The sequence below is a fragment of the Dermatophagoides farinae genome, chromosome 2 (genome assembly GCF_024713945.1).
Source record: "Dermatophagoides farinae isolate YC_2012a chromosome 2, ASM2471394v1, whole genome shotgun sequence".
NCBI lineage: Eukaryota > Metazoa > Arthropoda > Arachnida > Sarcoptiformes > Pyroglyphidae > Dermatophagoides > Dermatophagoides farinae.
The window spans coordinates 6,447,449-6,471,490 of NC_134678.1; the positions used below are offsets into that span (position 1 = coordinate 6,447,449).

Below are 24,042 nucleotides of genomic sequence, written 5' to 3' on the forward strand. Positions count from 1 at the left end.
GTCATATATACCTCAAGTCATCTATCAATCAATCAATCAATAATGTCCAATAATCCTTCAGCCAGTTCATCATCTCCTGGTGCTTTAATTGGTGGTCCGCCGCCACAATCAGCAGCACAATCCAAAAGTTTTCAAAAAACACTCAAAGGAATTGTTGCAGGTACATATCAATCGATTCTTTTTCGTTTTTTGAAATTTTTCACATGATTTAATGATCATTTTTGTTTGTTTTAGGCGGTATAACCGGTGGAATTGAAATTTGTATAACATTCCCGACAGAATATGTTAAAACACAGCTACAATTGGATGAAAGAAGTGCCAAACCACGTTATAATGGTATTGCCGATGTTGTTCGACAAACCGTACGTTCACATGGATTTTTTGGTCTTTATCGTGGTCTTAGTGTATTGGTTTATGGATCCATTCCAAAATCTGCCGTTAGGTATGAATAGAGAATGAAATTTATTGATTTATTAATTGATGTATATTTTTTTCTATTTAGATTTGGCGCGTTTGAAGAATTCAAAAAACGAAGTGTTGATGAAAGAGGCAATTTGTCAATATCGAATCGATTACTTTGTGGTTTAGGTGCCGGTGTTTGTGAAGCAATCTTTGCCGTCACTCCAATGGAAACTGTCAAAGTAAAATTCATTAATGACCAAAATAGTACGAATCCAAGATTTCGTGGTTTTTTCCATGGTGTACGTGAAATTGTTAAACAAGAAGGAATTCGTGGAACATATCAAGGTTTGACGGCAACAATAATGAAACAAGGATCCAATCAGGCGATACGTTTTTTCGTCATGGAAACATTGAAAGATTGGTATCGTGGTGGTGATCCAAATAAAAAAGTAAATAAACTTGTAACCGGTGTATTTGGTGCATTTGCTGGTGCAGCATCCGTATTTGGTAATACACCAATCGATGTAGTCAAAACACGTATGCAAGGTCTTGAAGCAAAAAAATATAAAGGAACTGTCGATTGTTTTATGCAGATTGCCAAAAATGAAGGTTTCTTTGCATTCTATAAGGGAACAGTACCACGTTTAGGACGTGTTTGTCTTGATGTCGCTATTACATTCATGATATATGATAGTTTTATGGAATTATTCAATACAATCTGGAAGACACCTTAATGACAACAGATGATGAACAAAATATATTTATTATGTCGATTCGATCGATCAACATTATCATCATTTTTTTTTCATAGAGAATTTTTGAATGTATGTGTATTGAGAACCAATATATTGCTATTGATTTTTGCAACCAAATTTGTTTCCAGTTTTGTTTTTTTGTATTTTTGTTTTTTTTTATATAAGAGAAAAAATTTATAATTTATATACAGATGCAATGAAAAAAAAGATTATTGAAACAATCAACATAATGTTTTTTTTTTTGATTTTTTTTTTGTTCTGTTTTCACATATTCAATTTTCAATTCAAAGATTTTTGTACTTTTTAATGAACTTTTATTTGAGAAAATTTGCTGTTTGAACACACACACACACACACAAAAGAAATGACAACAATGAGATAAGAGAAAACATTTCTTTTATTCTGGTTGTACATTTTAAAAAAATCTCGTTCATTCTGATGATTATAATGATGATGATGATGATGATAACGAAAAAAAAGAATCGAAATTCTCTTCCTCTTTATGATGTGTGAAGAATGTGGAAAGAAAAAGAAAAGTTTATTTTTGTTCTGTACTTTGTTTTTTTTTGTCGGTATCATCGATTATCAAAAACCAAAGTTTTGGCACCGATTAAAAAAAAAACCAGAACAAAAAGGATATGATTTTGTTCTTGTTGCGGTAATAGTTGTAGTAGTAGTGGCACTTGTCAATGATGAATTATATTTATTATGTAATTCGATTTTTTTTTTTTTTTTGGTTTTGATTAGATTCAACCGTTGATGATATATAGATATATGATTATTATATTGTTATCAGTAAACATGTGAAACAAACAATCATACGATCAAGCCAATTCAGCCATTCCAGTATTACAAATATTCGAATAATAATGACGTAGGTAATGTACGAATTTTTTTTTCTTTTCAATTTTCATCTTTAATTTAGTTTAGTAAAATTTCGTATATAAATATGACGACGACGATATTCAACCACAAAAGAGAGAGAGAAAGAAAAAAATTAAATCAGTCAAAATGACTGACTGACAAACAATAAAAAAAAGGAATAATTCATATATCATTCATAGTGGGAATTTACTTGGCATGAATTCTCTCTTCACCACCATCAAATTAGAATTAAAGCTTACTCATTTCGTTGTTTGCATGATGTTTGTTTTATCATCATCATCATCATCGTCATCGTCATCAAGGTTTGTGCCATCATCATATATTCTTTAAATGATTTCATTTTTTTTCTGAATTACATTTTGTACATTTAATTAATTCCATGTCAGTTATTTTGTTTGTAATCATCAAACGGATAATATGTTCTTTCGAATGTTTTAATTATTATCATATAACATAATAAATCAGATGATCAGATTGATTTTGTGTGTGTGTTTGTGTTTATTTGTATTTGATTTTTCCATTTAATAAATTAAATATTGTATATCATTCATGTATTAATGTGTGTATTGACTACGGGGAGAGAAAAATCGAAAACAACAAAAAAAATTGAATCATGGCCAACAATAGTATGTTGCTCACCCCAACTAATTCACCGCAAACAACCAGTGAAATGGTTTGTACAAAACGTAAAACCGAATTACCAATACTAAATGCTTATTGGATAAATACCGGAAAACAATTGTTTGCTAGTAAGTCATTATTATCGATTTATTTTTCTAAGCATCATGTTCATGATGATTTTGTCTTTGTCATGTTACTTACAGGTGGATTATCCGGATGTGTTGAAGTTTGTTTCACCTATCCTACCGATTTCGTTAAAATTATTCTACAATTAGATGAAAGAAGTGGTAAAAAACGTCGTTTTAAAAATTCATTCGATGTTATCCGTCAAACAATACGAAGCTATGGAATATTGGGCGTTTATCGTGGTTTCAGTGTCGTTTTCTATGGTGCCATTCCGAAATATATGTTCCGGTATTAGTACATCATAATCCTACCTAATTGCTCATAATTCTTGTTCTACAGATTTGGGTCGTATGAACAAATAAAACGATTCTGTGTGAATAATGATGGTCAATTAAGGCCTAAAGATAAATTAATCTGCGGTCTTGGTGCGGGCGTTTTTGAAGCATTATTCGCTGTCATACCTCAAGAATCGATTAAAGTGAAATTCATCAATGATCGTTTTAGTGATCAACCTAAATACAATGGATTAATACATGGTATCAAGGAGATAATTAGAGAGAAAGGAATTCGTGGTACATACCAAGGAGTAGTGCCAACGCTACTCAAACAAGGATCCAATCAGGCAATCAGATTTTTTGTCTTTGATTCATTACAAGAATGGAATAATAATCGTCAACCAATGAATAAGGATAAAAATAATAAAATCCTCATACCGATATTTGGCGCGATTGCAGGAGCAACATCAGTGTTGGGTAACACACCTATGGATGTGGTCAAAACTCGAATGCAAGGACTTGAAGCACATAAATATCGAGGCGTCATGGATTGTATGGCTAAAATCTATCGTAATGAAGGATTATTAGGCTTCTATAAAGGCTTAGTTCCACGTTTAGTCAAAGTTTCATTGGAAGTGGCCATCGCATTCACCATGTACAGCACCTTTTCCGATCTATTTGGTATTAACAAATAGAATTTTTCATCATTTTTTCTAAACAATTTTTAGCAAGAAAAAAGAATTTTTGTGTATATAATTCTTAAATTGAGACGATAATCTTAAAAATGTCCATTTGATTTTTGTCTAATAAAAATCATTTTAAAAATTATGAGATACTTTCAATGTATTAATTTGGCTATAATAAAATGTGGTTATCGTCTCAAAACATTTATTATTGTCATTTGTTTTTTTTTCATTGATGATCAAAATCAATTAGTTTTGTATCATGTATCGGAAAAAATTTAGTGGTAAAAAAAATTTTAAACCATCAAATAAACATGGACAAGAATCATCTAGTCGTATTGATGTAGATGATGATGGTCTTGGTGAAGGCGATAGTGCCGAAGTTCCTGAAGCAGCTTTTCGATCTGTCAGTGATACAAATGCCGAAGATGAATATGGTGCCAAGGATTATACAAAAGAATTAACGTTAAAAGATGATTATTCGGTTCGACCATTGTGGGTGGCACCTGATGGTAATATTTTTCTGGAAACATTTTCACCATTGTATAAACAAGCTCAAGATTTTCTCATCACTATTTCTGAACCGGTTTCTCGACCGGAAAATATTCATCAATACAAATTGACTGCTTATTCATTATATGCTGCTGTTTCTGTTGGATTGAATACAGATGAAATCATACAATATTTAAGTCGATTAAGTAAAACATCAATCCCTGATAGTATCGTTGAATTCATCAAGGTAATTTCATTTGACTGTAAAAGCTTTGCATCATTAACCAATTTTGATTTTTAGCTTTGTACTTTTAGCTATGGAAAAGTAAAATTGGTACTCAAACATAATCGTTATTTTGTTGAATCAACATTTCCTGATGTGATACAGAAATTGATCAAAGATCCAATCATTGCTAAATGTCGTATTCGACGTGAAGATGGTGATAATCTAATAACCGGCACTATTACGAATAAAGGTAAATTTGCCGGCGAAAATAATAAAGATGAAAATGATTCTGATAAAGTTCAAAGTGATGCAAACAAAAGCAAACCGGAAAATATACCTGAAGAATTGTTTAATTTTTATGAAAAAATGGAACGTGACGATGATGAACCAGAAGACATACAAACATTATCATTTGAAGTGAATCAAGCAGAAATTGAGACTATACAGAAACGTTGTATTCAATTAGAATATCCATTATTGGCTGAATATGATTTTAAAAATGATACACAAAATCGAGATATTAATATTGATCTTAAACCGAATGCTGTTCTTCGTCCATATCAGGAGAAATCATTACGAAAAATGTTTGGTAATGGTCGTGCACGTTCTGGTGTGATCGTATTACCATGTGGTGCCGGTAAATCATTGACCGGTGTTACAGCCGCATGTACTATTCGTAAACGATGCTTAGTATTATGTAATTCATCTGTTTCCGTTGAACAATGGCGTATGCAGTTTAAATTATGGTCAACAGCCGATGATAGTATGATTTGTCGATTTACATCGGATGCTAAAGATAAACCGATTGGTAGTGGAATATTGGTCACTACATATACGATGATTACTCATATACAAAAACGTTCATGGGAAGCAGATCAAGTAATGCGATGGGTGAAAGATCAAGAATGGGGCCTAATGTTATTGGATGAAGTACATACAATTCCGGCCAGAATGTTTCGTCGTGTGTTGACCATTGTACAGGCTCATTGTAAACTAGGATTGACAGCCACATTGGTACGTGAAGATGATAAAATTGCTGATCTTAATTTTTTGATTGGCCCTAAATTATATGAAGCAAATTGGTTAGAATTACAATCGGCTGGATATATTGCTCGTGTACAATGTGCCGAAGTTTGGTGTCCAATGCATCCAGAATTTTATCGTGAATATTTGGCTGCCAAATCCATGAAGAAAATGTTATTTTATGTAATGAATCCGAATAAATTTCGTGTCTGCCAATTTCTAATCAAATATCATGAAAAGCGAAATGACAAGATCATCGTCTTTTCCGATAATATCTTTGCATTGGTCAACTATGCTAAAAAACTTGGCCGTCCATATATTTTTGGGCCAACATCACAAGGTGAACGTTTACAGATTTTACAGAATTTTCAATTCAATCCTAAATTGAATACAATATTCGTATCGAAAATTGCTGATACATCATTTGATTTACCTGAAGCAAATGTTCTCATACAAATATCATCACATGGTGGTTCACGACGACAAGAAGCACAACGTTTGGGTCGTATTTTGCGTGCGAAAAAAGGTGCCGTCACTGAAGAATATAATGCTTATTTCTATTCACTTGTATCACAAGATACGCTTGAAATGCAATATTCACGTAAACGACAACGATTTTTAGTGAATCAAGGTTACAGTTATAAAGTGATTACAACGATCAAAGGAATAGATGAAGAAGAATTATTCTATACGAATAAAGATGAACAAATGCAATTATTACAACAGGTATTACAAGCTAATGATAATGATGGTGAATTGGAAAAGATATCGATAATGGATTCAGCCGAAATTAAATCTTCACAACAAAATCGACAATCATTTGTAACGAAAAAAGCTGGTAATATTAATTCATTATCGGGTGCCGATGATAATGTTTATATGGAATTTAAATCGAAAAAATCTTCCGATTATAAACATCCATTGTTTAAGAAATTTAGAAAATAAAAAAAATAATGATGATGATGATGATTAAAATTCATTTCAATTTGTAATTGATAATAATTTTTTCATTTTTGTGGATGTCAATTTATTATATATAATACGGTGATTAAGTTTATTAATTATTACAAACGATTATTGATCGATTGATTTTTTTTAATAATAATAATAATTTCAGAAATAAAAGATTACGGTGCTGCTTTGTGTTCGAGATCAATCAACGTGTTATTGTATGTGTGTGGGTGTGTGTGCGTGTATGTATCCGGAAGAGAGAATTTAATCATTTTGGAAAAAGTAAAATATTTATTTATTACATTCAATAATCTGCTGGCAAAAAAAAAGAACTGTAAATTAATTATTTCAGTCAGATGTTTAAATATTGTTTATATTATATTAGATATAATTTGAATATGATGATGGATTAGTTTAATTTGAAATGAAATTAGCTAATTTTTTTCATATTTTAAAAATCAAAAAAAAAGGAAGAAACGGCGTGTGTAATTTGTTTGTGTTTATGCGTGTGTGTGTGTGTGTGTGTGTGTGACAAAAAAAAATGTGGAATTCAAGTTTTTTTTTTGCACTTCAACATCAATTTGTTTTCATATTATATTATTATTATTATTGTAGGCAATGAAATAATTTATCAATGATAAACACAAGAAAAAAAAGAATGAGAAACAAAATAACAACAATGATAAACAACAATCAAATATATAGTACCAAACGGAAAAAAATTGGAGAAAAAAAAACAGAAAAGAATTATTACACAAATCACAACATTTAATAGCTTAATAAATGAATGAATGGAATGATGAAATGATGAGAATGAATTTGTCTAAAAGTAAAATTCAAATGTGTGTAGTATTATTATTAGGTATCAAAGAAAAACGAATGATACCTGAATTATTATTCTTCTCTTTGAAAACAAGAATAATCAACATCGACATATGACATGGAAAAATGATGTCGAATGATGTTAAAGTATGAATGATGGTTAATAATTTATCTATTTACATGTGTATAAATAATGGATCAGGCAAAAAGGAAAAAAAAATTTTACAAACAAACACAAGACAAGATGATAATCGGAAATGTGAATGCAGGGTGGTAATGGTAAAATCATGAATGTATCACAAAAAAAAGAAACGAAATTTTTTTTAGGTGGATAAACTTGTATGTGTGTATGTCAGTGAGAATGGTTGTGTATTAAAACATCGAAACATCAATCATTGAAATTTTCTAAAATAAAAACCAAAATTTAATGTCACTGTATTATTGAAAGAGTGCTTGATGCTGGAATGGACAATTTATGAATGGTGGGATTCTATTTATTTTTTTTTTATTGTATGTTTGTAACATTTTGACTGTCTGTCTGAATAAAAAATATTCAATATAACCATGATGAGAATAATTATTAAATAAATTAATATATAATGCACACAAACACAATTACACACACACACATACACAACATGAACAAATCATTGGAATTTTTTGTTGTTGTTGTTTCATTTTGTATATAGGGATATTGGATTTAGTGTATAATATATAATCGGTATATATGATATGTAACAAGTTAATGAATTCTGTCGTGTTTGTCTGTCACCGGTGTTATTTAATTATCTTGAATGAGAAAATCAATTTTTTTTTCTTCAATGGATTTCAAGTGATTGATTCGACGAACGACTATAATTCGAGAAGGTTCGATTCATCATCAAAGATCTTTTTTTTTAATTTGGAATTTTTTTCCTGTTTGTCCAATGTTTTTTTTGGGCACTTTGAAATATAACGGTGCTGATGATGATGATGATGATGATGATGGTGGTGGTTTGATGTAATTTGGTGCTAGTGATAAAATTAAATAATGATGATTTCAAATTCAAGAAGAGAAGAAAATGAAAAAAAGGTACACAAATGCACACACACACACACACAAACAACATTGGAAATTATTTGGAATAAATAAGCATTAGAAGAAAAAGCACAATAATCATCATTCGTTGATAAAATGGGTTTTTTAAGAGGAAACATTTTTGACATTAGAAAGAGCAAGAGAGAGAGAGAGAGAGAGGATCACGTAAAAAAGAACCAAACGAAGGAAAAATCAATTTGGAGGTCAAAGGTTAAGGCACAGAACAGAATTCAGACAGATTTTGGTTTTGTTTTGTTTTTTTTGGCAACAGACAGTTTTTCTTCATCATCATATAATTGACCAATAATTTTTTTATCAAATTAATCAATCGATTAATAGATCGATTATGGATTAGTGATCATAGTTTGAATAAACTTTTCATCGTATTCATTATTGTACCAGCTGCTTGTCCAGGTTGATTAGCTTGATTGCCCAGCATAGGATTATATGCAGACTGTTGTTGCTGTTGTGGATTTGGATGTTGTGGTTGACCAAAATTCATTTGTGTTTGTTGTGATGGTTGCTGATGCTGTTGTTGTGGTTGTTGTTGTCCACCAATCATTGTATTTTGCTGCATTGTAGCTACTGTTGATTGTGGTTGATGGTGACCCATCATTGGTTGATGTGGTTGATTTGGATGTGCAAATGGTCCACGTGCACCTAAAGGTGTTGTCGCTTCTTCCAGTATCTTTTTACCCGATGCAAATAAACTGCCCAACATACCCGTTGATTGTTGTTGTTGATGGTGTTGATTTGGCAACGGTAATTGACCCGGTTGACCAGTACCCATCGGTCCACCTGGTCCTAAACCAGTTTGATTAACCATCTGTTGACCGAATCTTGGTGTAGTTGACATATTTAGATCCAAACTATTTGGTCTTTGTTTATTGCCTAGGTTGGTTCCAGGACCTTGAAACATTGGATTGTATGGCCCTTGTTGTCCTGGTGCCTGATGCACGCCTGTCACGTTGACCATGGGATTTTGTTGTCTCATTACGCGGCCCATCATTGATTGATTGGCTTGTAATGAAGCATTTTGCTGTTGTTGCGTTAATATCTGCTGTTGGGTAGTTAAATGAGGTTGTTGTTGGAATACACCTTGTTGACCTTGGCCCTGGAACATTTGTTGCTGTTGTTGATTGACGCCTTGACCAGTTGTGACCAATGGTTGTGTTCCGATTTGTTGATGATATTGGGTTGTTTGTTGTTGCATTGTTGATTGTGGTAAATGGGACTGCTGTTGCATTAACATTTGCTGCTGTGATAATCCCTGTGGCTGTTGTGTTGCTTGCATTGTATTTTGTAGTAAACCACCGGTTGTCTGGCCCGTATTGCTGAAATTTTGTGTTCCGGTCTGATTGAATGGCTGTTGTTGGTGGGATTGTAGTTGTTGTTGAAGGCCTTGCTGGAATTGTTGTTGTTGTTGGGAAGCAGTGCCTGGTTGTAGTACTTGCATTTGTCCTAATTGACCCTGGCCCATTCCACCAGTTGATATCAGTTGACCATGTGCCATGGTGGCCATAGCATTGTTTGTATTCATTTGACGGGTTGTTTGTAACTGTCCTGGTACCATTTGCGTACCTGACATCATCTTTACCTATATTTATTGATTGTGAAGAAAAATAAATGAAAAAAAAATATTAAATTGAATGAAAAACATAAAATTTATATATGTTGGTGTATGTGTGTGTATGTGTATCATTTAAAATCTGACGTGCGAGAACCAAAAAAAAAATCGGTGTCTCATTTTATTTTATTAATTAATTAATATTGTTTTTTAGTGAATTGATTAATTAGAAAAAAGTGTAGAAATGAATTTGGAAAAGTGAACGAAATTTTGTTTTTGAAAGAGACAGAGGAAGCAGAGCAATAAGGAAATGTGATTTTTAGATCAGAAATAGAGATATAGATTAATAATGAGATAGATTAGAAACATTTTTTGGCAATTGGTATTTTGGAGCGATAGATTTTCATTTTTTTTTCAATGATTATCAAGGTTTTAAATGGATTTATGTTTTTTTTTTGCTGCTTGAAAATTGCAGGAATTTCAGGAATTGCAATAATTTGATTGATTCGTGATGATTGGTGCTTATAGTAGTGATGTGAACACATATAGACACTGCAAACATTGAATTCATGATATTGCTGATGACCATGATATATGTATATAATTATAATAAAATAAAGTGAAAAATGAATATTCCATGGTGAAAATTTTGTTGAAGTTATCATGTTGATATGATGATCATTTTTTCTTCGTACGTGATTTCATTTCATATAATAAATTCGAATGAAAAACTATTTTCTAGCTATAATCTATATGATAACTACAAATATTTTGTTTTTCTTCAACCGTCTTGACTACCAAAAACTAATTAATCAATCAATCAAGACAATAATTAATCCAAGAGACAGATAAATGCAATTCTAATATTTATGAATAAAAATGATAAAATCTAAATGATAAATGAACAAAAGTATAAAAAATTATAAATCAATTAACATTCATTTTACATTAAATAATCATTGTCATCATCATCATCATCATTATTATCACGAAAAAGCAAACCTATTGGTGATTGACTAAAGTCACATCAAACTATCAAATGCTATGTTTGGATGCTGCTTGCTGTGATTCAGGTGCATGAATTAACCATTGTAGGTGTGATTTGCATCTAGTTTGAATCGAATGATAAGCTTAATCTAGATTATGCTAGATTTTTAGGCAATACACTAAATTGAGGGATAAGAAAGAAAAAAGAAAATTTCACTTTTTCCGAAGTGGAAAAAAATTTTCTTCTTTTTTTGCTTGATTTTTTTTTTGGAAAAAAAATTTGATTTGAGAAACCAATTTCCAATGATTGCTCCGCTCCCCCACCTTTGACGCGACTCACATGACGCACGTTTGTTGTTTGGTCAACTGGTCCAGCATCAGCAAGAAAATTCGATGGTACTAAGCCACGCATTCCGTTTGCTTCGCCAATATAGAATCCATCTTCATCCATATCACCATAAACGTAGATTATATCGCCAGTTCTGAATGCCAATTCCGTCTAGATTTTGTTGTTGTTGTTCGGTTGATCGGAATATTCATATTTACAAAAAGAAACAATTTTGTTCCAATTTGTTGATGCACATAAGACACACACACATACGCACAATTGATGATGAGAGAGATCAATTCTATATTTAACACGAATTTCGACTACAAAAAATATAATCATATAACTTACCTCAGTATCGAAATTTGGTGATAATTCTTGTGGATCATAATCATAAAGAGCAATCATTTTTCTTATAGACAAATGTGATAATGGATCATTAGGATTGTTTCGAAATCTTGGGTCATTTTCAACATCATATTGGACTTCGGATACCATATTACATGGTACATAACCGATTCTACCATTACATTCACCACGATAAAAACCATCGGCATCTTTATCGCCATAAATCTAAAAAATGAAAGAATTGTTTTTTTAAACATTTATCAAATTTATGAATAAAAACAACAAACCTTGATTAGTTGACCTTCTTGAAATGGTAATTCTTCTTCGGCAGCATCCGGATTAGGTGACATTGTCATTGGATCATAATCGAATAATGCAACAAACCAACGTACACCATGTTCACGATCACGTTGATTTGGTTGTCGTCGGTGTGTTAGTTGATTATAAGGACCTAGATTTGATCTTTCATATTCACTAAGTACTCTTGTTCGTTGTGGCGGCATTGGTGATACACCGGTACGTTTTCCACCATAAATACGTTGTTTCATTGATTGATCAAATTCTTCTTCCGAATAGCTTTCCATTGGCTGTACACTTTCACTTGGTGTTTCTTTTGTAATCTCAATAGCCGGTATAGTCATACGTGCCATATTATCATTCATATGTAATGAGGATGTATGAACATTACGATTAGTAGCCATTCTACCAGCTCCAACCATACGATTAACATTGGTTGTTTGTTGTTGTTGTTGTTGTTGTTGTCGATTGGTCAACATTCGATGTCTCATATCATATTGAGTGTTCTGTTGTCAATAATAAATAAAATTCAAATTAATAATCAAAACTGAAAATAATTTGGGACTCTTTAAAAAGCCAAATAGCACATTAATGGTGATTGATTTTGACATTTAGAATTTGGAAACACAAAAAACAGTGTGCGATTTTGTTGGGAAAATGATTCATCTGGTTGATTTACGTGACAAATTTGATGATGTTAATGAAAAAAGCTTCGAAAGAATGCAAAATAAATTATCAATAAATCGGAAAAGGCAAATTGATTGGCTTGATGGTTAATTGGTGATTTATAACAAATGGATAGACGGATGACACAGTGGTATTATATGTGTGTATGTGATATAATTTGGAACAGCTTGAATTGCATAAAAAAGGGAAGACACTTTTTTTAGGACTAATTTAAATTGTCTACCTGATTCGTATAGATTTGTTTCTGTTGCTCTTGTGGCTGTAGCTGTTGTTGTGGTGATTGTTGTGGTTGTGGTTGTGGTTGTGGCTGAGATTGTGATTGAGAAACTAGATTCTCAAATTCTTTGCTATGTCTAGCAACCATTTGCATTAAACGATTCAAATCGGTATCAGATTCAGAATCCGAATGATTCATCAATATCTGTGTCTAAAGAAGTTTAAGTTTTGAATTTGATTATTCGATTAACACCCAATAATGATAATGATGACAATTTTTTTTCAAATCTCATAAATTTTTTACGAAATTTAGTACAAATTTTTTGAATGATGAATTTCTATTCAATTGAGAAAAAATAGATTAATTAACAATTCAGCTCACCTTTTTCAATTGTTGAGTAGTATTGGCCATTAATTGTAATTTAAGTAGATCATCTGGTATTTGGCAAGGCATTGAATCTTGTGACAGATTCTCACCGGATTTTGTTCGTACAGTAATCAATTTTTTATGTAAATGTTCCAACGAAGCAATATCCAATAATGCATGATCACCTAATAATAATAATTTGATTTAAAATTTATACTGCATAAATAAATATATTTCATATTCATATAAATACCGGTAGGACTATCAATTTCTGCTAGTTTTTTATGTCCGGCAAAAACAGCGTAACCGGTCACAGGACAATTATTCGATGTACCAAATTGATTCAATGTGATTGGAAGCCATGTGACCAGAAGTGTACCTTCTTGTGGTCCAGCTTCAACTTGAATGTCGACAGGTGGATCTGGAAGACCTGTTTTTTTTGTATCAAAAATATTATGAATTTCAATGAATCAATTATCAACACTTACTTTTGGGTAAAGTTCGAAAATCAACAAATGTGGTTAACATTTCTAATTTTTTTGGATTCTTTTCATCGCTACATAATAATTTTCCAGGTTTGGCACGAACGGAAACACGATATAAGGTATTTGCTGATAGGCCAACAATTAAATGCTTAAAGACACTTGGCTTTACTGTTCGAACTTCAACACTATTAACGGCAACTACATGATAAAAATTTGAATTACACGGTATCCAAGATATGAGTGCTGAATCTGATGTAATATTTGATGCTTTCACACAACACGGAGCAAACGGTATATCTAGATTTAATTTAAGAAGATAATTTCATTATTAGTAATAGTAATTTCATTTGATTTAATGAAACAAACTTTTTCCAATCACTATTGTACAACCCGGATCTTTTGAATGACGACCATTACGATCGATTGCTCGAATACTGATACGATGTGGCTAATGAATAAAAAAAATGAATCATTTGTATTTCAAATAAATTGAAAAAAAACAAATAAAAAATACCATTGATGAATCAACGCCTTCAACAAGGGCTTTAGTTCTATCACCGGATGGTATGGTGGCTTTTAATACTCCATCAACATATATCTGATAATGATCGATCATTGTACGAGGACATTCAGGGTGTAGCCACCCTATAAGAACACTTTTGTGTAGTTGACGTTCAACAATCAACCTTTGTGGAGGTGGAACTATATAAAAAAAAAAATATAAATTTTCAATCAAGTAATTTTTTTCGATAAAAATTTCTTCATACCTGTCGTTTTGGCAGCTTCTTGTTCAGCTCTTTCAGGCTCGGAAACATCTTCATCAATTTCGGTGGCATCTTCCAGATCAATATAATCATTAATACGATGAAAATCATCTGATTAAAATAAGTAAAAATAAATAAAAGTCCAAAACATTGTTATTGATAAAATACCTGGAGCAAGAAGATGTTGAAAACTTGTATGACCAATTTGTTCGCTCAAAATGGCATCATAAAATTCCGGTGGAAAACTAGCCGTATCGGATTCGGCATCTTTATTATGGCCATATAAAACACGTGCTTGAAATTCAAACAAATCATCACCGGTTAATTTTTCGATAAAATTCGATGGAACCAAACCACGGCGACCATCTAATAATTCTCCATAATAATACCCGTCTTCATCAATATTACCGAATATGAGAATAAAATCTCCGGCTAATAATGTTACTTCAGTTTCAGGATTATCATTTGGTGAATTTTTATATGGATCATAATTATATTTGGCCATAAAAACTTTACATCGACCACGATTTGGCAGTTCAATACTATCGACAATCTCTTCAGCTTCTTTAAGTTCATCAATCTGAGCAGTATAAGAAGATTCGGTCATTGGTAACACACGTTGACCAGTTGCCGTAGTTGTTGTAGCAACAGCAGCCGATGATGAACTAATACGATTTATTATTGTCGATGAAGGAAAAATAACAGGATTGTTACTTGACGATGTATTTATCAATGGATTGGACGATTTACTGATGATATAATGTTGATCATTCAATATGCTTGTCTTTGGCAATTGTGTCGCAGCATATGAAGGCAATGATGATGATAGTAATTGACCGCCACTAATCTCTTCACCATGAACACTTGTTGTTGAAACATTTTTTAATTTTTTATCCAATTCAGCTAGAATTTTATTGTCACGTTCTAATTTTTCCATTAATAAATCTAGATCTTTACTTGATACATTTGATGTTGTTGATTCTAGAAACAAAAAAAATTTTTTATAATCCAAACGAAATATTATCGAAACTTACTTTGTTTTTCATTTATATTTAATTTTTTATCCGTCATCATCGAATAATTATCCATTTTTGTTTTCATTGTAAACAGATGTGCTGTTGATTTATTGAACGATGGCTGCTGTTGTTGTTCCTGAGCATCTAGATTGGCTAGTATTTTTTTATGATGATGATGATGATCAACATTATTAGATAGATGTTTACGTTGACCAATGCTACTTGAAGAACGGTTAATTACAGTTGCCAATTTATCTTCAATTCGTTTGAGCTCTGTCGAAATGTTCGATGCATTCGAACTGCTGGCTTTTTGGGATTTTTCTAATCCAAAAATCAAATTGAACAAAAAAAAATTAATTTATTTAAAAAAAATCACATCACAAATATAGATACTGACCATTTTGAAAACAAAATTCATCATCATCATCATCATCATTGTCATTACGATGACCTATATGATCAGCGGTGGTGGTGGTGTTGAGAACACTTTGATAATCTTGTTGATATTTCCATTCATTTATCTCATTTGTTGATGAAGGCAATCGATTTGATGACAGATGTTGCTGTTGTTGTTGTGAACTATGACGAACAATTGATTTTTTATTATCATCAATATCGATTGATAATGGTGGATGTTTACTATGTTTATTTGTATTAACTAGATTAATACGTTCATGATGATGATGTTGATTACTACTATTATCATTATTATTATTCGTATCCAATAATAATGGTGGTGGTGGCGGTGTTGATGATGATGTATGTCCAATTCTTGACGATCTATTCGATACTGAACGTAATTGATTGTCCAGTTCTGCCAATATTCTATCATCTTGTTCTAATTTCGATATTATGGTATTCATATCTCAAATACTCACAACAACAACAACAAATGAATGAACGAATGAATGAATGAAGAGAAAAAAAATAAGAAAATTAAATGGAAAACAAAATCCAGTGCAAAAAATTTTTGTCGTTGTCGTTATTATTTTCTTGTATTCTGTTCCGTTTGTTATTAGTAGTTTTTTTTAATTTTTTTCCATCCAATTACTATTTCCGGTGTGTTTGTCCTATTTATTCATCATTTATAATTATGATGATGATGATGATGATGATGAATCTGTGTAATTGATGATCATCAAATTAATTGATGATAATCATAATAGAACAAAAAAGAAAAAAAAATGATTTTCAATGATAATAACCAAACAAATTATTATAATAATCAATAACAATTGTTTATATTCAATTAGTCGATATGATTGATATTTGGATAAATGAATGAACAAATCAATTTCATAATTAGCTATAGAATAATCTATACTAGGATCATTTATCATGCAATAATAATTGAGCTCGCACACAAAAATTTGTTTGATTAAAAAAAATGAAAATGAAAATAAAAAAAAACAACCCCTGAAATGTTGGCTTCCACTCATTGCATTTTTTTTTTTGCTTTCATTTCATTAACGATGATGATCATGATCGTGTGTGTGTATGTGTATGTGATTGTATGACGGTTTAATAAACTTTAATCAAAAAAACTAGCTGAAAAAAAGAGAAAAAAATTGAAATTTTATTGATGAATTGTCCGCAGCAATTTTTTTTTCTTGTTAAAATGTTGTAAAAATGCCATTCTATGTTTATTTCAACTTTTTTTTCATATATTTAACATTTGAAAATATACCTGAAAAAAACTAGAATATTCTCTAATCATATCTAAAGTAAAATTCATTTTTTTCATTCACTTTTTTTTCGTTTTGAATATATAATCAACGAAAAGAATGAGAATTTGACAATGACGACGACGACGACGACGACGACGACGACGACAACGACAACGACAACGACAACGACAACAATTTTGCTGCTGATCATCATCATAATCATCATCAATGATAATCATTTCCCAGTTGATGAATAAATAAACATTGTCGTCGACGACAATAAGTTTAAGTCAAGTTTAGTTGATTGTATATTATTTGGTCTGTTTGTACCCATTATGTAGCCACTATAGTATATAAATACCATTCATGCGTACCACTGGCCAAAAAAAATAACCTTTTTTTTGTCGTTTGTTCTGGGTATAGTATAGAAGGTATAGTACCGATAAGTTAACCCTTGACAAAAAAAAACATGGGAATGAATACGATTTTTTTTAAATACAGACAAAATATATTCCACGATTTTTCTCATATCAGAACATAACGAAACAGAATTCACTCACAATAATAATATTATATTATTATTATTCACATCGAATGATATATATGATTATATCGCTATGCCCCTGCCGACAAAGCATACGCCCGATTCTACATATACCGGGATATAAAAGCAAGCCTATAACATTACAGTGCTGGTGTCTAGACCACAAGATATTCAACAAAAAAAAAAACATATACACACACAGTGTCGATGGCTATATATATATTAAAAATCTAAATTAAAATGGATCCATATATTCTGTGTGTATATCTGTATGTATTGTTCAATATCGTCCGTCATTCTTCTTTTTTCGTTAAGTAATAATAATAATAATAATAAGTAGCGGACAAACTATCAAATACATAGCAAGTCGGTATTCGTGTGTGTGTGTGCATGTGTCAATGTCGGTATTCGTTATTCGGGTATATATTGGGAGCCTAAAATAGAGCATATGAACAACTCAACATTACAACCATACACACACACACTGGTATAAACATGAGAAATAATTTTGGATTCCATGTTTTCGACTTCGATCTTTGAATAGTTGCTGTGTCTTCAAACGACAGAATATTCGGCTAGAAGAAAACAAAAAAATTCGTACACTTTATATTTTGGAACTTGGTAGTCATTTGTACGGTACGTTCGTTCAGATATTTCGGTACAGTTGACGATGGTCGGGTAAAAAAAAAAATATAATTTTTTTTCTGGTGAACCGAATACTCACACACACACACAGCACATCAATATCAACCATCACACACATAGAATATACACGGATAACGTGCAACAACAACAACAACAACAATTAGTGTATAATACACACACACACACACACACACACACATACAATGAAGTTCCAATGAAGGAAGAAATAAAATATATAAAAAACCAACCAAACCAAACTAAAATGTAAATGGAAAAATAATATTATTGAATGGTGAATAACAAATGACAGGCAAACGAATCAAACTAATAAGAAAAATATAAAAAAAAATCTAGAAATACGTCAACCATTTGCTATTTGGATTGACGATGATGATGATGATGGGAAAAGATTCTTGGATAGAAAAAATTTTTTTTCTGGATTCTATATTCTGGATCTTTTTTTTTCATTCAATGAAATCAATAAAATTGAATTGACATCACACAAATACATAAATCGTGGTTAAAAAATTGTCGTTTTTTTTTGTAAAAATTTATTTAGTTTGAAAATTAAATTTTAAATTTCAATCAATTCAGATTTTTTTTCTCGCACTCTCTCTCTTTCTATTTTGGTTTACGATTGACAAACAGTGGTAACACACTCTACTCTAGTAAGCGGTGAATAATGAAAAATTCATTAGAATAAATGAAATTCTATTCGAAACGAATAAATCCAAAGTATTACTGTATTTAGATTTCCAATAAAAATGGTCATCATCACCATTTTAATTTGTTTCAATTTTCGGTTTAGTTACATTTGTACACACATGCACACACACACACATACAAGCTTCTTTCTGGTTGCACTGTAAAAGTTTTCGTATCGTTTTTTCTGCGGAATTGAATCCGATTTTTTTTTTGAAAACTGAGTATCAGAAAACAAAAATTGAAACAAAATGAAAAAAAAACACACAAGAAATTCATCTGTTTATCGATTCATAATTTTCACTATTCGTCACATTTTCCAGATGTTCATGTTCATTACATTTTTTTTGTACGTATGAAACATAAAAAAAGAAAAAAAAACTAACCACAAAAAAGACCAAAGCTTTAATAACAACAGGGTAAAAAAAACCCCAGAATTTTCATAATCATTACACCATTTTGGATTGGAACGTATTTTCCAGTTTTTCAGTCAAACAACTACAACAACAACAACAAAATTATTTGGTTATATTCTGACGTTTTACAAATAAAAGCAAACATACAATTTACCAACAGACATTCTGTGTAATTTCACTTGTACATTTTCCGCGTTTTTTTTTCTCTCTTTGTGTTTGTGTTTGTGTGTATGTTAAATCTGAACGCATTATGATAAATTATTATTTTGTAACTGATTTTTTTAGCTTGGATTTCTTTTTTTTTTTGTTGCTATTACAATAATAATAAATCGATCAAAAAAAAAGAAAAGAAAAAATCTAATTTGATATGTAAATCATTTTTTTTTGTAAAATTAAAATATTATATTATTTCTGCAATTAATCATAAAAATGGCAACTGATACGATGAAAATATTCCATATTCATAATTTTCGAATACATGATTGATCGATGAAATTTGAGCTGATTAATTCAAAACAAAAAGGTCAAACCAAATTGTGGATCATCAAAAGATTATATTTATCGATTTATTGATTGTGGAACGAGAAAAAAATAAACATTTATCTAAAATCTATAATCTAGATATATTTCGGTTTCGAAAATAAGTCATATTGATTGGAATCATCATCATCATCAACAATGTTTATTGTGTTTGATATCGATATAATCGATTATTATATTTGGGAAAGAAAAAATCTAAAATACCTTGTGTGTGTATGTGTGTTCGATATATAACTGTTTTTCGAATCTTTTGGTATGTGATATCTGATTGAAATATGAGTTTTATGGTTTATTTATCAATTATTAATCAATAACAAATATATTTATTTGATTATTATTATATATATGACAATCGACTGTTTCGCAATTTTTCCATTGTATCGGCGTTTTTTTTGCCTCTCTCTCTCATTGATACCAAACAAACCCATTGATAACAATCGGTGAAATTAATATACCAGAAAAAATACAATAATTACAAACAATCAAAAAAAAAACTTACCTATTCAAAGTTATTCGGCGGATATTGATGGTGATTCGTGTCGAATCTTTCATCGATAAATTTACAGTGATGATTTCCCATATAAAAAAAATTCAAACTTTTTTTTCAAAAAAAAAGAAAAATCTCGAATTCAGTTATTTATTGCAATTATTTGATGATCTTGATCAAATTAAATATTAATAATGGCAATCTTTCATCACTGCCACCATCACTTTGATTCATTTTTTTTCAAATAAATTATTTTTTTTTTTATTTATTAATGAACTAAGGCAAACAAGACACACTCAGAACAAACACAAACACAAAAAACACACATTATGATAATGAATTAAAAATTGATCGGTGAGCAATCATCTTTTTTTTCAAAACAAACAAACAAAAAAACTTTCATTTTTTTCCAATACGGACAGACGACACACTTCCGGTTGTCAGCTGTTCGTATTGATGTTTAGCGACAACAACGACGATGATGATGATAATCGTAATGATTCGTTTTCATTGTAAAACATGATTCTATAATTTATTTAATTTTTCGACAAATCGACAAATCAAATTTGATGATCGAATGTTTATCGAATAATGATAATTGTGTTCGATAATTTTTTGAGAAAAAACAAAAAATCTTTTTGTTGACAAATGTTCAAAAATAACTGTCGATCAAATGAATTCGAAAAAATTAATTTCAATTCATTCATAAATGTCGTCATCAATCAATTTATAAAAAATGATGATGATGATATGATGATGATTGATGGATATAATTGATACACGTGTTATAAAATTATTCAATTCATTCATTCACCATTTATGCATTGAATTTTTTTTTTTGTTGTCAATTTCTAATGTAATTCATTTTTACATTAATCATTTTTCATGCTAAAACAATGATGATGATGATGATGACCTAGAATAGGCCTAAAGGTTTGAATCGATGATGATGATGATGATGATGACGATGAAAACAGAAAAAAAACCGTCAAACTAAACATTCATGATTATATAATAATCACCATATTTAAAAATCATCACCATCAGAACTAGCATTTAGTCACTAAGAGAAAAAAAAATGGACAAGACGATGATGATGATGATGGTGGTGGTGGTAGTATTGTTGATGTTTGTTGATGATGATGATGATGATGATGAGGATCAAAAAGACAAAATCACCGAAAAAACAACAGCAGCAAAAAAAATACCGAGTTGAGCTCAAAAAAAAAAAAACTCAAAGCCGAACTCGAACAATCCAGGAACGTGAGTACAACAACAACAACAACGTCGAACGACGACGACGACGACAACAACAACAACAATCAATAGCGATACGTCCTGGTTTTTATTCACATACAAATAAAAAGGATCTCCTTCATTTTTATCGTTTGAACTGAATTCTATCTCTTATCGTTTCGTTTCGTTTCGTTTTTTTTTTTGTATATACATTATTTACTCGTTTTTTGTCGTTGTCGTCGTTTTTCAACCAACTTCTACTACCGTTTCATTTTTTTTTTGTTTTTACAATACGCACACACACACACACACACACATACATTATATATGGTATTCGCCCTAAAAAAAACTAAATTTCCTTATACCAAAAAATAACGCTAGGGTCACAGATAAATAAGAGTAGCATAATATTGTATACAATCAAATAATATTCTATGGCCACCGTTCCTGAAAAATCGTCTTGATTCTTTTGAGCTATATGCTGCGTTCTGTATATGAACAATACTCACCATTTTTTTTGTCTCCAACGGAAATTGTATTTTCCGTAACCCCCTGCCCCTTCCCCCCAAAAAAAAAACAAAATCTTTTACTATTTGAAATTGAATATGAATAGCTTGATTGGTCACGTTAATTGTGGCCATCATTTTCATACCAGTGGCTAGATTCTTTTTTTCCCCTGAAATTCTGTATATATATTCTGTTATATACAAATTTCCAGTGAATAGATCAATAATAAATATTTTTACGAGAAAAAACCGTTACTTCAAAATTCTACTACTACTAGGTTTGTCGATTTGCTCACAGTCAATCGACCTAAATATATTCCAAATTCTAATGGTTATAGAAACAAACAACGATAGAATACAATGGCCCGATTTTATGGCTATAAATGAAACCACCATGTTTATTATATATAAAAATTACCTTCCACTTCCTTCACCATTTAATATCTATATAGATGGTCGTCTGTCTGATGAAAAGCTAGAATAAAAAGAGGGGTGATCTTTAGATTTTTTTTTTTTTGGATTCTACCAGAATTGACATCCGTATTCATAGAGACCTCTTTTGATCATGATCCATACTATTTTGTATATGGTGAGGTTGGCGCATTTTTTATCATTCAAAAAAAATATTCATCACTATTTCAACCTATTTGGTTTGCGCTTGTGTTTATTTAATTTTTGGTTCGAATCATCATCTGATATATTGAATGTGATAAATACCGCGAGGTTTATAATATATTCGTTTTATAATAATGTTATTATCAACCCGTGGAACATTAAAAATTATTCGAGATGTATTGGGAAAATTCAATTTATATCAAGCTAGTCAAAAATGTTCAACTACAAATGTTTTATCATATGAAATAATTGAACCAAAATATCCAAAATCACATGTTACTCGATATTTTCCTCCAGATATTCTTTTACCTGATTATGCAAAACATGGCCAACCTAGTAAACATCGTAATTCAGTTTATGTTAAAGACCAAAAAGATATAGAAAAAATATGGAATTCTTGTAAAATTGCTAAAACTATACTAATGACAACCGGCGATCGTCTTAAAATTGGAATGACATGTGAAGATATTGATGACATTGTCTATGATCTTTGTCTTCAACATAAATGTTATCCATCACCATTGAATTATAGCCGATTTCCTAAATGTGTAACCACTTCTGTTAATAATATAGCTGTACATGGAATCCCTGATCAAAGACCATTACAACAAGGTGATATTATCTCCATTGATGTTTCCATCTATCATGATGGATTTCATGGAGATTGTTGTCACACTTTTGCCATTGGAGAATGTGATCAACAAGCTAAACATCTTGTAAGCAACTATTTCAATGCTTTTTTTGCAGATTTTAATTTATTTATTCCAATATAGATGAATGTTGCCGAATTATGTCTATACGAAGCGATCAAAATTTGCCGCGATGGTCAGCTAATATCTACCATTGGAAAAACAATCGAAAATATTGCACGAAAATATGAAATGGATGTTGTTCGAGAATTTTGCGGACATGGTGTTGGCCAAGATTTGCATGAAAATCCACAGATACTTCATTATGATCATGAATCGAATGAAATGATGCTCGAAAATATGGTGTTTACAATCGAACCAATCATATTGGAAACACCTGGCAATGTTGTTATGTTTGATGATGGATGGACTGTTGCCAGCGAAAATGATTGCAGATCAGCACAATTTGAACATACAATTTGGATTCGAAAACAGGATGCTGTTATATTGACTGAAATATAATTTTTTTTTTATAATAATAATAGGTTATTTATGTTATATCTATCTTATCATCATTGATTAAAAAAAATACAAATTCTATGGAAACCAATGTCAAATTTTTAAGATATATTTTATTTTTTAAGTAAAGTGATG

At 30.8% G+C, this 24,042-nt stretch overlaps 4 protein-coding genes across 8 annotated transcripts; 3 read left to right on the top strand and 1 right to left on the bottom strand.

The window, feature by feature from the left end:
• The first annotated feature begins 27 nt into the window (after nt 1–27).
• sea (mitochondrial citrate transporter scheggia) lies at nt 28–3,892 on the top strand. The gene is made up of 5 exons (XM_047063097.2): nt 28–160; nt 235–442; nt 503–1,053; nt 2,939–3,071; nt 3,129–3,892. The coding sequence occupies exons 1-5, from the start codon at nt 43–45 to the stop codon at nt 3,757–3,759; spliced, it is 1,641 nt and encodes a 546-aa protein (XP_046919053.2). The 5' UTR covers nt 28–42; the 3' UTR covers nt 3,760–3,892.
• A 34-nt stretch (nt 3,893–3,926) lies between these two features.
• hay (ATP-dependent DNA helicase hay) lies at nt 3,927–6,642 on the top strand. The gene is made up of 2 exons (XM_047063092.2): nt 3,927–4,486; nt 4,541–6,642. The coding sequence occupies exons 1-2, from the start codon at nt 4,010–4,012 to the stop codon at nt 6,431–6,433; spliced, it is 2,370 nt and encodes a 789-aa protein (XP_046919048.2). The 5' UTR covers nt 3,927–4,009; the 3' UTR covers nt 6,434–6,642.
• Nucleotides 6,491–21,934, bottom strand: Rbp (RIMS binding protein). Of its 5 annotated transcripts, XM_075728763.1 has the most exons (15): nt 20,415–21,934; nt 15,799–16,521; nt 15,420–15,722; nt 14,554–15,366; nt 14,389–14,496; nt 14,136–14,323; nt 13,988–14,069; nt 13,625–13,918; nt 13,390–13,566; nt 13,152–13,321; nt 12,777–12,980; nt 11,857–12,372; nt 11,573–11,794; nt 11,218–11,392; nt 6,491–9,936 (listed from the first exon to the last, which is right to left on the bottom strand). In XM_075728763.1, exons 2-15 carry the CDS (start codon nt 16,262–16,264, stop codon nt 9,224–9,226), a joined length of 4,431 nt encoding a protein of 1,476 aa, XP_075584878.1. In that variant the 5' UTR covers nt 16,265–16,521; nt 20,415–21,934; the 3' UTR covers nt 6,491–9,223. The 5 variants fall into 5 exon arrangements, with proteins under 5 accessions (XP_075584878.1, XP_046916000.2, XP_075584879.1 ...); XM_047060044.2 differs by lacking the exon at nt 12,777–12,980 and having other exon boundaries at nt 11,234–11,392; XM_075728764.1 differs by lacking the exon at nt 12,777–12,980.
• Nucleotides 21,935–22,828: 894 nt separating this feature from the next.
• On the top strand, nt 22,829–23,998 carry LOC124496536 (methionine aminopeptidase 1D, mitochondrial-like). Its single transcript, XM_047060067.2, has 2 exons — nt 22,829–23,475; nt 23,533–23,998. The coding sequence occupies exons 1-2, from the start codon at nt 22,894–22,896 to the stop codon at nt 23,908–23,910; spliced, it is 960 nt and encodes a 319-aa protein (XP_046916023.2). The 5' UTR covers nt 22,829–22,893; the 3' UTR covers nt 23,911–23,998.
• The last annotated feature ends 44 nt before the right edge of the window (nt 23,999–24,042 follow it).